The sequence below is a fragment of the Electrophorus electricus genome, chromosome 16, assembly GCF_041902795.1.
Source record: "Electrophorus electricus isolate QZ-2024a chromosome 16, ASM4190279v1, whole genome shotgun sequence".
NCBI classification, from domain to species: Eukaryota; Metazoa; Chordata; class Actinopteri; order Gymnotiformes; family Gymnotidae; genus Electrophorus; species Electrophorus electricus.
Window position 1 is genome coordinate 24,449,303 of NC_137512.1, and position 13,198 is coordinate 24,462,500.

General features: G+C 44.9%; 1 protein-coding gene across 5 annotated transcripts in view; it reads left to right on the forward strand.

The window, feature by feature from the left end:
• Positions 1 to 13,198, forward strand: part of ndrg4 (NDRG family member 4) — a 32,357-nt gene that overhangs the window by 9,022 nt on the left and 10,137 nt on the right. For 4 of the 5 annotated variants that reach the window (XM_035532105.2, XM_081698566.1, XM_081698564.1 and 1 more), the window contains 5 exons: positions 1,885 to 1,975; positions 3,496 to 3,633; positions 5,443 to 5,481; positions 6,333 to 6,380; positions 12,049 to 12,154. In XM_035532105.2, the coding sequence (XP_035387998.1) occupies positions 1,885 to 1,975; positions 3,496 to 3,633; positions 5,443 to 5,481; positions 6,333 to 6,380; positions 12,049 to 12,154 (422 nt within the window). The remainder of the gene's footprint in view (positions 1 to 1,884; positions 1,976 to 3,495; positions 3,634 to 5,442; positions 5,482 to 6,332; positions 6,381 to 12,048; positions 12,155 to 13,198) is intronic. The other variant, XM_081698565.1, reaches the window with a different exon arrangement.

Consider the following 13,198-nt stretch of genomic DNA (forward strand, 5'->3'; position numbering starts at 1 on the left):
TGTGACAGGGCTGCTATTCTGGGCACGAGGAGAAGTGGAGACAACAGAGATGTCTCTTGTCAAGAGCAGAGAAGGACTTAGGAACCTCCGAGTCCTTTAGGTGGCGTTAATGGAGTCGGGTGACGGTGCGATGACGCAGCAGTGTTGAAGTCCTTCGTGAGAGAGGAAAGGGCGTGTGTTCAAACCTGAACAGGCAAGTGCAAACTCAGAGGGGGTGACCAGAACCAGAGAGCCCAGCGTGAGCCTCGCGGCCCAGCCATGTGAGCTTTAGTCTTTCAGTCTGCACTGCATGTTATCAGCTTCACCAGTCGTGGTCAAGACTTGCATTTAAAACAAATGCAAACTAGTCCACTTGGAAGGGCCTGCTCCTAGTCAGAGGATGACAGCACACAGGCCAGTGGCCATCGGGGCTATTCAGTCCTGCTCAAGAACGGTGTCAGGCAGGGGGTGGGTGGTGGGCAGTGGGCAGTGCTAGCTCAGTGGTTAAGGTGCTTGACTTGTAATGGGATGGTTGCTGGTTCAAGCACTACCACTGCCAAGTTGCCTTTGTTGCAAGGCTCCTAACCCTCAATTACTCAAGTTGTACTCAGTCATAAGTGTAAATCACTTTGGATAAAAGCATCAGCTAAGTGCCGTAAATGTAGATGGAGGGCAGGGCTAGGTGGGCGGGGCTGTGCAGGGAGCCCAGGTGTGTGTGACAGTAGCTCGTTTAGAGGCGTTTGAGCAGAGCTATTTCCATACTCATGGCTGAGAGGGGGAAAATATCAGTTGGTAGTTTTTGAAATGGTCATAGTTATGCAACGCTTGGCTGTTATTCTCTGCCTGGTGTTACGAAACTGAAGTAATCATACCCTCGAGCCCTGCAGAAATATTTTAACACCTTTCAAACTTATGATGGGTGCCAATAAGTTATGGATTAATTACAACATTCTGTCAGAACACGTCTGAAAGGTTGTGGTACTACAGTAGACTCTTTGTAGAAAGACTTATTTGAATGAATAATTCTTTATTTTAATGAATATGTATTTATTTATCACCCTGTAGTCTGGGTGTTATACGAGTCTGTGGACTGTGGGCTACGATGCCGGCTGCTTACACTAGGTTACCTCTGTCCTTGCCATGGCTGCCTGCACAGCTGGGAAGGTTACCTGATCAATACCCAGTGTGTTCAGGCCCAGCTGCTGTAGCCACATGTACCGACTGTGGTTTTATCTTTGTTGCTGTTTGCTCAGGAACGTCTATGGAATGGAAAATGTATGAATTGAGTGTCATGTCTGTTTATGAACGAATCCTCGTGACTAACTAAGAAGCTGTATGTGTATGCAGCATTTTATGTGAACGCATGTTTTCATAGCATTCTGTTATGTTGTACACTCGTGTGTGTGTGTGTGTGTGCCCGTGCCCATGCATGTGTATGTGTGCGTGTGTGTGTGTTTGTATAAAAGCCACTACAGCATGGTGAAGCAGCACAATGCTAATTTTGGGCTTTAGGAGTCAATGAACTGAACTGAACTGAATGACACACACAGTCCCCATAGCCTGTCAGCTCTGCACTGGGAGACTGTGATGCTATTGACTGAGCAGCGCTTGTGATGAACCTCCTCTCTGCGGTGTGATGTGATGTTCCACTGCAGTCTAGACCTCTCCTAACAGGCCATGTAGAGGGGTGTGTGTGTTATATAAGGTCTGTGAGCTAAGATGGGTGAATATAGTAATGTAAGAGGAAACGAGATGGATTATGGGATGTTTTAAAGCATCTTGGCTAATCTCGTGTGTGTGTGTGTGTGTGTGTGTGTGCATGGGTGTGTGTGTGTATGTGTGTGTTATGTGTGTGTGTGTGTGTGTGTGTGTGTGTGTGTGTGTGTGTTGCCATGGTGATTGCAGGTTGCTTTCCAGGATGGCTGGCACTAAGGAACAGCAGTTTATTGAGGAAAAGCCTCTCCTACTTGAAACAAGAGGACAGGAAACAGAGATGGTGAGTGTGTATGCATGTGAGTTTGTGTGTGTATGTGTGTGTGTGTGCGTGTGTGTGTGTGTGTGTGTGTGTGTGTGTGTGTGAGAGAGAGAGAGAGAGAGAGAGAGAGAGAGAGAGAGAGAGAGAGAGAGAGAGAGAGAGTGTGTATATATCTGCTGCATTAAGATTTATCTAAATGTAGCAGACGGGGTAGGGATTGCTGTGTCCTTATTTTTTTATGTGAGTTAAAAAGAGCATGTGAACAGTGGGTTGTTTTTCTAAACTCAAAAGTTCATATGATGCAGAAAACACTAGCAGCACCCAAAGAGCATGGTGAGGAGAGAGCAGGTTGGCCAGAGCTACCCTCCCTGCTCTGCTCCCACACCCAGGTGGTCCTTTCTGCATGACTGCCTCAGACATTTGAGTGGTTTTACCAAACACTCGAGTGTACTTGAGTGTGAAGAGCTCTGTGCTGGAATCCAAGCAACACGCACCGAATGACGTAAAACAGACACAAAGTAAAGTGGCTGGCACCTAAAAAACCTCCTCGGTTCTTACAGGTAATTACAAAGTGTGAGCTGCCGTGATACTCATTACACTGAGTGGTGAGCAATCATCAGATTATCTAAGTAATGTGGCTGAAATGAAAGAGCCGGACGCAGGTCTGTTGGAGAGCAGGTTACGATAATATGACAGATGGAAATGAGAGAGCCTGTTGCCTTGTTTGGTTTTACATCCACAGTCCTCAATAAAGTCATGTTAAGCACCTAGAGGAGAAGACTGAGAGAATTATAGCATTTATATCCACTGTCTGTCTTTGTAAACAACCTCTGCTCTTATCTTTAAAGGTGACTGAATACATCTTTGACTGATGTATGATTGCTGCTCTGCGTTCAAGCCAGAATAAATCTTTGGCTACAGCATCACAACACCACTGTTATGCTAAAGCTACACCATTTATTACAGTGAAATGTACCGAGTAACAAAGTATACTAGAGCATTAATACTCCGTATGTAAGAAATATGGAGTGTCAAAGTGTAGTTACACATTGTTACTCAGTGTGTTACACTGTAATTAACTATGTAGTAACATAGTAACAGTGGTGATGTAGTGCTGTAGTGGTTAAGGTGCTTGACTAGTAATCACAAGGTTGCCAGTTCAAGTCCCACCACTACCAGGTTGCCACTGTTGGGCCCCTGAGCAAGACCCTTAACCCTTCATTTTACAGACTGTATTCAATTATTATTGTAATTTGTTTTGCATAAATGCATCATCGGAATGTCATAAATGTAAAATGTTAATGCATCTTCTCATATTGTGATACGTGCATACAGGGCCAGCAGCTGAGCATGAGATATTCTCATGGGATATTGCAGAAAACAAGAAAATCCTTTTTTGTTTATCCGAGGATTTCTAGTGGCACCTGCAAGAAGAGCCGGTTCCCAGCCAGCATGTACAACACATCTCATCCTCCACCCCTATAGAGGGTGCTGTTTTACATGATGTCTCCTGTAACACCTCTTTATGTGTAACGAGACAGACGAGAGAAGCACGTGTGAATGCACCACCCCCTGCTGCACCACGCCCCCACACGGCACACCCCGTCCACAGGTGGAATGAGGTTGCCCGCCATTGGCTTGGTGTGACACGCCGTCGCCGGACGACCGGGTACAACCTGGTAACTAATGCACAGACCACGCCCACCCCATCGTCCAGATTTCATGCTGGTGAAATCTCAGTGAAACTTTGGTTCTTTAAAGCCAGAATACATTTAGGACAGGCATCAGTCCCAAGTCCTAGTGGGTGATGTTAGTATTTTCCCTGGTTAAATATGATAGCATGCATGCTATGTTTAAATATAATTATGATAGCAGTGTTTACTGTCAGGGAAGATCTGTGTTCTGTTTAGAAAGAGACAGCAGTTGCCAATCGGTTCAGAGTACTGGACGTTGACTGCTCTCTCATACACTATGTCTTTTCAGAAACCAGACATCAGTGAGATTTCTATCAAAATAAATGTCAAATCATTGCTTTATGGCAAGATCAGCTCAGCGCACAGGTTTTTTAAGCACCGTGTTTAATTGGGCCATTATAATTCATATGTTACACAACTCAGAGTGCAACTACTGTCTCTAGATCAGTCTTGTTTTTTTTTTTTACATCTTGAGATCGGTGGCTTGCAAAAAGCAGGAGACAGGGTTGTAGGTCAGCCCACACTGACATATGAGCGTTTAACTCTGTACTCACAGTGCTTTAGCAATTCCTTGGCAAAAGACTGATGGCCTGCTGTGTCAATGCTTTTGTTTAGTCTGAATGCTTTGGCACATACTTAATGCTTTTGTCAATTCTGGCCTGAAGCCTGCATCGCCATTTACAATAATCAGCGGTCAAAAGAATCCCATAATCAAATGACATGCTTTAGTTTCCTGGGGGAAAAAAAAAAAAAACCTGGTGCAACACTGCCCTCTATCACTGCTCTGTGGTACTGCACTGTGGGTGAAACCAGCTGGTCTGATTCCAGCTGTTCACTCACTATCCTTCAAACTTCAAACTCTCCCTTTCTCACTCACTTTCTGTCCTTTTAACTCACTCTCTAAGTCACTCCCTCTCCCATAAACCAGTTTGACTCAGTCTCCCAAAAACCCACAAAGTCTCTAGAAGGATCTTGAACACAGTGGTAAGCCTACCTAGACCATCTGAACTGTTAAGAGCAGAACTTGCTCTGTAAGCTCTGTGACTGTGATGCTTTTGGGAAAGTGAGTCCTAATCACTGACGTTTCTCTTTACTGAGGCCGATCACTGCTTCTCCGTGTAATCCATCATCATCATTAACACAACGGACAGCACAATTTCTTGTCCGTCTTATGCCGGGTTTTCATCTCGCTCTCTGTAACCTCGGGGGCGACTGTTCCTCAGCAACAGTTGAAGATCTGCAGTTTTTAATAACCAAGATGGAGCTACTGCAGGCTTGTGCATTTTTTAAAAGTTCCCTCAAGGAAAGTTCATAACGTTTGACGTCCACGCCTAACCTAACCCTTTCTCACCTGTTAACAATACACCACGTGTTATTCCAGGATTGTCACCTGTGCTCACTAATCTTTATGCTTCTCTGTGCTAAAGTATCACAGCTGGGGAAGAATGAAAGCGATCAGGGACCATTTAGCACACGGCTAAAGTGTTCCTGCTTTCATTCCGCCCTGCTTAGCTAAGGCGGGATGGGTGCAGCCCCGCGTGTCTAGGACCTGCGGGGAAGGAGAACCCCGCATCTTCCCACAGGTGTGCGGTGACTGAAGCTGCACCGTTAGCGCCGTCTGTAGCACCTGTGCTGTGCGCTCATAGTAGTGCCACTGGTCCACTCATTCAGTGCTGTGATATTGTGCGGTCTCAGTCTAAAGCCTGACCACGCTGTGCGTGTGTGTGTGTTTGTGTGTGTGTTCAGTGTCAGACTCAATAAACCCTGACCACGTTATGTGTGTGTTTGTTGCAGGAGAACACTGAGGCCTTCGTACCTGTTGGAGACTGGAAGGTAATGAACACTTATGTCTCGATTCAACATTTTGAATTTTGGCATGTCTTTCGGTTAAATCCAGCCAGCCTGCCACCTTGGTTGCTTTGGTTGTTTTGGTGTCAGCTAGTACTCTTCAGCTAGTGGATGTGTGATACCACATCGGTTAAATCCATCCAGCCTGCCACCTTGGTTGCTTTGGTTGTTTTGGTGTCAGCTAGTACTCTTCAGCTAGTGGATGTGTGATACCACATCGGTTAAATCCATCCAGCCTGCCACCTTGGTTGCTTTGGTTGTTTTGGTGTCAGCTAGTACTCTTCAGCTAGTGGATGTGTGATACCACATCGGTTAAATCCATCCAGCCTGCCACCTTGGTTGCTTTGGTTGTTTTGGTGTCAGCTAGTACTCTTCAGCTAGTGGATGTGTGATACCACATCGGTTAAATCCATCCAGCCTGCCACCTTGGTTGCTTTGGTTGTTTTGGTGTCAGCTAGTACTCTTCAGCTAGTGGATGTGTGATACCACACACTCATTTCCAAGATCAGTAGCTGCTAACCCCTTAAGAGAAGTCTGCATGTGTTATACAGTTACAGCTAACATGGTGAATACTGAGTTGCCTTCGTTGAACTAAGGTAAATTATAACTCCCTTGTCTGTAGTTGTCAGCCAAAAAAATGAAGACTCAGTATTTTATGGTCTTGGCTATTGATCCAGAGACACAAGAAAGCAATCAGATGTATTAATTATGCATGTGAGCTACAACAGCTTTTTACTTAGAGCGTGTTGCTGAGAGAGACAGAGATAACTTACAGATGAGCCCGCTACTGTCCGAGCAGTGGAAGTAATGAACAGTGCTTTTTTGTTTATGGGAAGATGATTGAAGACACCTGTGACACAAGTGAGCTTCCTATGGTCTTTAAAGTAAGTACGGCAGTTAACGGTGTCTGAAATTTTGTTCCAGATGTAGACTAATACTGCAACTTCCGCCGTGGTATGCTAATAATAGCTTAGGCGTATACGCATGTACTTACATCAGTCATATGCAAGTGTTAAATTAGACTTTGATGTTTAGAAGGTTGTCCCAAAATGTTCCCCAGTGTATTTCTGAAGCTTTTAAAAAGAACATAAAATTAGCAGATAGGTAGAGTGACACTAATTAGCATATATGTAGATATGATGGAGACACACATATGAATGTTTGCTTTGGCTGCTGTGCCAGCGAGATGCACTTGGGTCTGGAGGTCTGAGCGCATGTTGGTCCTCTGAAAGACCCAGTGGTTGCTGCTCTCAGCCTTCGCTACAGTAGAACAGCACAAATCAATATGCATAGAATAACACCAATTAGCATATATGTAGAATAATTAGCATGAAGCCTGCAGCTTGAGCTACTGTAAGATGGAGAAAGTAAAAATAATTAAAGAGTAAATGGGAGGAAGAAACACTGTCTAAACATAAAATCCCCTGTCAGGGTATAAGAGGCTGATTTTGTGAAACAGTTGCACTGCTCTCTGTGGTCCTTGGGGGTCGTTTCCTCAGTTAACCTTCTTCTCACCTTTTCTCCTCACAGACACCTTAAGGAGAGAATTTTTAATTAAAGCTTCTTTATTTAAAGATTTTAATTAAACCCGTGAGCAGGAGAAGCTCGCTTTCTCCTGGTGCGGCATTAGTGGCGGAGACATCTTAGCACGGATGAAATTAGGATCTCTGAGCACGGAATGCCGTTTAGAGCTTCCGGCTCTGAACAGAGGTGTGTGTGGGCAGCGGGAGCTCAGTGGTTCAGGTACTCTGCTAGATCAGAAGGTTGTTGGTTCAAGTCCCACCACTGCCAGGTTTCCACTGTTGGGCCCCTTAACCCTCAATTACTCAAATTGTTTTCAATCATAATTGTAAGTTGCTTTGGGTAAAAGTATATGTTATTTAATTTATAATGGTGCTTTAGACTTATGTGTTTGTGCATGTGTGCATGTGTGTGCACTAAAAAATATGTGAATGGATTTACTCAGTCATTGTAGGAACTCTGGACACTTGCTTCCCTTGAGTTGTTTGCTTAAACAGTACCTTATATATCACCGTTAATCCATCAACCTTAGTTAAAATGTACTCCCCCCCCCCCCCCTTAAAAAAAAAAACAAACTAATAATGTCTACTGATCTGGCATATTCAATATTACCTCATACTTGTTTTTAAGTGTGTGCATACAGACAAGCTCAGGGCTGTGGGGCTAGCTTTGTCTGTGTGTGTGGGGGTATCTGTGTGTATGTGTGTGTGTGTGTGTGGGTGTGTGTGTGTGTGTGGGTGTGTGACTGTGAGAGATGGAGGGAAAACTCATCTGGGAATAGGCTAGGTAGAGGGGCAGATCAGGATATAGCCTTGTGGACTCTGTTTTCTTCTTTGAAAAAACAACTAAACACTAGATGAGTAATGAACTCAACATAGAGTAATTCAAGACTCAAAGTGATACACAAGTGAATATATCAAGTCAGAAGGCTGCACATGTAAGTGTTCCTTACAGAAGTTGAACACGAAAGGAAAATATTTCTGGCACGTTTGGGTGCCAGGCACCCGAGTAAGAAAAACGGCCCGAGAAGAGGCACACATTACTTGTTCTGACCGGTGTGACGATAACGCCGGGCCATTATTCTGGCCCTGGAGCAAGCGCTTTGACTCTCTCTTCACCCACTCCATTGAAACAGTACAGGGACTTGTTGTTGTTCTCCCTCTAGTGGATGAGAGTGGAAGCGTGTTTTGACCACAGAGATTTGATCACTGCAGCCGCTTGGGAGGAACACTAGCAGAGAAGGAGCACTCCCTGTACCGCACGATAGTGCACTAGACACAGGACTGTGCTACAGCTATGGCCCCCGTGACTTTAAGCGTGGGATATATGTTCTTAATATAGCCTTCTGTAATCCCTTAATGTTTTTGTACTCTAGAGAAATGGTTTTGTACTCTATATCCATCAAAGAAGTGACTTGTACAAAAATAGCAGCATATTCCCTGCAAATAATAAACCCACAAATGGTTTCTTAGCAAGTGAAATCAATCTAAATGCAGTTCATAGGTCATATTTCTGACTGAGATTATTATAAAATAATAAGAATTTCTAGATATTATTACAAACACTGGCAGTCATTAAATTCTTGAAAGAAGAATTTAAATGAAAAAACTTTGAATAATATTGCAACTAGGCTTGCAACTGGACTGAGGCGGATGTGAAGGAAAATATGTGCTGGACTGGAGAGACAGGGACCCGTGCAGGACAGGGACAGGACAGGGACGCGTGCAGGACAGGGACGCGTGCAGGACAGGGACAGGACAGGGACGCGTGCAGGACAGGGACGCGTGCAGGACAGGGACAGGACAGGGACGCGTGCAGGACAGGGACGCGTGCAGGACAGGGACAGGACAGGGACGCGTGCAGGACAGGGACGCGTGCAGCACAGGGACGCGTGCAGGACAGGGACGGAGCTGTAGTCACCATTCATGCTCTGGAAACACTGCAGATGAGAGAGCACAAGACAAAACAACAAGCCCACTGTAGAATGACAGAACCGCCAGCCAATAGGAATTGTGTGTTGTTGAATGAAAGCTGGCAGGGGGTGGTGCAAAGCTGAGCTGAGCTCCGCCCCAGAGCAGGGAGTCAAAAGAGGCTGGCGCCATAGCAACAGCAGCAGTTCTCCTGCATCTGTTGCCTGGCTCCCATTCCTGCCGACCGGAGAGGACCAGTACTGACTGCCTCATCTTCCTCCCACTCTTCCTCCTCATCCTCTGAGCACGTACACACTTTGGTGCAAACATGCCTGAGTGCTGGGACGGGGTGAGTGCCACTGAAGTGTGTGTGTGCATCTGTGCGCGTGCACCTGCATGTGTGTGTGTGTGTGTGTGTGTGGATGCATGCATGCGTGTGTGCATGCATATGTGTGTGGATGCAATGCGTGCGTGTGTGTCTGCGTGTGTTTGTGTGAGGGAATGGTTACATGTGTGTTCAAGTTTAGATGTGTGACTAATAGACTGTTTGTTCTGTATTGTAATGTGTTAGTGTATTTCCCCGCACGTCTCCCTGTGCGTACCTGTGTGTTTCGGGTTATTGGATCAGTTCTGCACATTATGTGGGAGAAACACTTTTACCTACTTAACTCATATTGTTTACAGTGCAGCACTGTGATACCTCAGTCATGGTTTTGTGGAAACACTGTGAAGTTTATTAGAATAAAGCCAGGTGCTGCTGTGATGTCATGAAAAAGACTGAAGACAAACAGAGGCAGGGCTGTTCCTTTATCAGAATGAACATAGAGGGATCGCTGAGTTTTTATCTACATGTGAGAATGAAACCGTCTGCTTGGGATGATGTGGGTCTTAGTGTGTTGATGCAGGCCTAATAACAATGCATGCATGATGAGTGTGAGAGAAACTTATTGAAATCTCAGAGAGCATGTACATGTGGCATTTATCACACACACACACACACACACACACACACACACACACACACACACACACACACACACACACACACACACACACACACAGCAGTATTAGTGTCACAGGTATGCATTTCGACAGGACACACACAAACACACAGAAATACATATAAAAACAAACTGTGTGGTGGTCTTTTGGAGATATTTAAATGTATCTTTTGATAGCTTGTCCCAGAGTTTGTGTGTGTGTGTGTGTTTGTGTGTGTGTGTGTGTGTGTGTGTGTGTGTGTGTGTGTGTGTGTGTGTGTGTGGACTTGGTTGGGTGTGCAGATATGCGTGCTTAGGTGTGTGTGTGCATGTGCATCTAAAAAAAAGACTTGAAGCTTACAAATCTACTCTCAGGGACAAATCTATGACCTTGAGCTGGAAAAAAATATTAACTAGAGAATGAGTGAGAGAGAGAGACAGAGAGATAGTGAGAGAGAGAGAGAGAGAGAGTGAGTGTGTGTATGCGTGTGTTTGTGTGTGTGCATGTGTGTGTGCTCATAACTAACCAATAAAGATGAGCTGTTTCTTCCCCTGTGCTGTTAGCTTCATCTACCTCCATATTACCAATGACCGTTTTTCAAACATCAGTCTGTGTCTTCACACTCACATAATTACTAGGAATGCCACATGCATCCTGACATATATAAACAGAATGTACAAGTGTACGGTAGGATTTTGTTCTGTTTTTATCCCCAATTCTTCCCATTCCACCCCACCCCTGCTCACCAAGCCCCACCCCCTTCTCAAGTGTGGAGAAATCAAAGGTATAACATTTCAAAAAGTGGGAGGGGCTGTCTCAGTGGGAGGGGCTGTCTCAGTGGCACCTTAGCCAAGGTCTGATGTGTTTTACCATGCACTGCGTTTCACCAGCAGACAGCGTCCACGTCATCAACGTCATGCAAAATAAGGGACCACATTTTCAAGACATTTTGTCTTAGATCCACTGAAGCCATGTTTGATTATCCCCACTTTGAGGTGATGCATAACATCTTGGATCCAGTGGGTCTGGGAGGGCAGGACAGATGAGTAAGATGTCTGGGGAGTAGAGAGTACACAGTGGATGTGCCCAGTATGTCCCCGGGAGGGGTACCGTATGAAGCTGAAAGGGATACATCCCAGAGAGTGATGAAAGGTCTTTGGACAGTTCCCAAACACATGAATGATATAACTGAAGATCTATCAGATATAGATCTGCTCCAAGATCCTGCTTCCAGTTACTTCTGAGTTTAGCTAAGCTTTGAGCTAGGGCCGGGCGTAGGGGTGGACGTGGGTGTAGGCGTGGGGTTGGTATATATATGGTGGGGGGTGTAGATAAGGGGTGGGTGTAGGCGTGGATGCCACAGCTGAAATGCTTGACAGGAAGAGGAGGATAATAAAGATGCCTGGAGGTGGAGGAGGAGGAGGAGGAGGTGGAGGTTACAGGTGGAGGAGGTTACAGGAGGAGGAAGTTACAGGTGATGATCAGTACACAGCAGGCTGGCTGCTTGGAGCATTGACCAAACACACACACACACGCACACACACACACACACACACACTCTCTCACTCTCTCTCTCTCTCTCTCTCTCTCTCTCTCTCTCTCTCTCTCTCACTCACTCTCTCTCTTTCTCTCTCTCTCTCTCTCTCTCTCTCTCTCTCTCTCTCTCACACACACACACACACACACACACACACACACACACACACACAGAGATACCTCTCACCTCACTTGTTTAATTTAAAAATTAATGTACATTTTAAAAGCAAAAGTGTACTAAATTATTCCCAATTAATTAATTATTTGGTAGAATAAATGATTGAGAATATGATTTCTTTCTCTGCTGAGAGTACGGTAGGACGTATGGTAGGCCTGGTCCAGCTCCAGGTCCATTTACAGTCAGCTGACTCCAGGTTGGCTGTGATTAAAGTGTCACCACATCCCAGGACTGAGGCATTTAACCCTGTCAGAGACTTCAGCCAACCTGCCTGGACAGGATCACTGCACCGCAGCCTGTGGACATGTGTACCACCCAGACACAAAGGCCTGCAATCCAAGCAGGAATTCTAGATCAGCACTGCTGTTTTAACATGGTTTGCGTAGAATGGGCCGGATTATAAAAGTATGTATGTGTGTGTTTTAGGAACATGACATCGAGACTCCCTATGGGATGCTGCATGTGGTGGTCCGAGGAGCTCCAAAGAGCAATAAGCCTGCTATCCTCACCTACCACGATGTAGGCCTCAACCGTAAGTGTGTGTGTGTGTGTGTTTGTGTGTTCTCACATGAACAGCTTTCAGATACGCACTTCAGCTGTTTTGCACCATCTGTCTCCTGTAGCACACAGGTGATACTCAGATGTTAACTACTTTAGTGTGTGTGTGTGTGTGTGTGTGCATGCATGTGCTTTATGCATATTCACAGAGTTCTCAGCCTAAGCTGAGAGGTGTGTGTATCTGTTACTGGCAGTGTTCATTGAATAACATTAGAATTATGAGGAGACATTATAATATATATATCTTTGACTCCTGGGAATGGTCGAGACAGAGCTGTACTTTCTAACTGAGCATCCCAAACTCATTCTGTAGCAACATTCTCAGCATCTGTCAAAAGCTCCTAGACTGCAGTAATTAAGAAACACTGTCTGCAAATCTAGAACAGTGGGCTCAGAACAACCAGCATTCCTTTCTTCCACTTCAGGTGGTCAGTAATGTTCATTAAAGACTCTGTTAGTAATTTCTTTTGTATGAACTTTGTTTTGGCCATTTCCTTGTCGTTTCCGGTATCTTGCTTATGTTAATTTGCTTTAGGAGCAATCTAACATTCACGCCAATAAAGTGTTGTGGCTGAGGTTGTGTGTGTTGGGGTGAGGTTGTGTGTGTTGGGGTGAGGTTGCGTGTGTTGGGGTGAGGTTGCGTGTGTTGGGGGCTGGGGGCGGGGATTCCTGTATTATATCATACTCACCACATTCACTCTTTCTGTAGCTGTTTGTTTAGTTCTGTGTACTCAGCACTACCATTATACCAGTGTGATGCCTTTCTGGAGCTCAAATATGTGTTTTGCAAAAATGGCTGATATGTGTGATATTTTTTATTCTGAAACTTTTCACTACACTTCACTTTATGTTAGTTACATTATTGCCAAAGCATGTGATGAAAGCCAAAGAAACACATATGTAGAACAATAAACTAACAATAGCTGTTAGTGTAGTTAATAATTATAAAAAATTAAGCAGTAAGTATTTATCTTTTTTTTTTTCATACTTTAATGGTCACGCAAGCTACAAGTCCAGC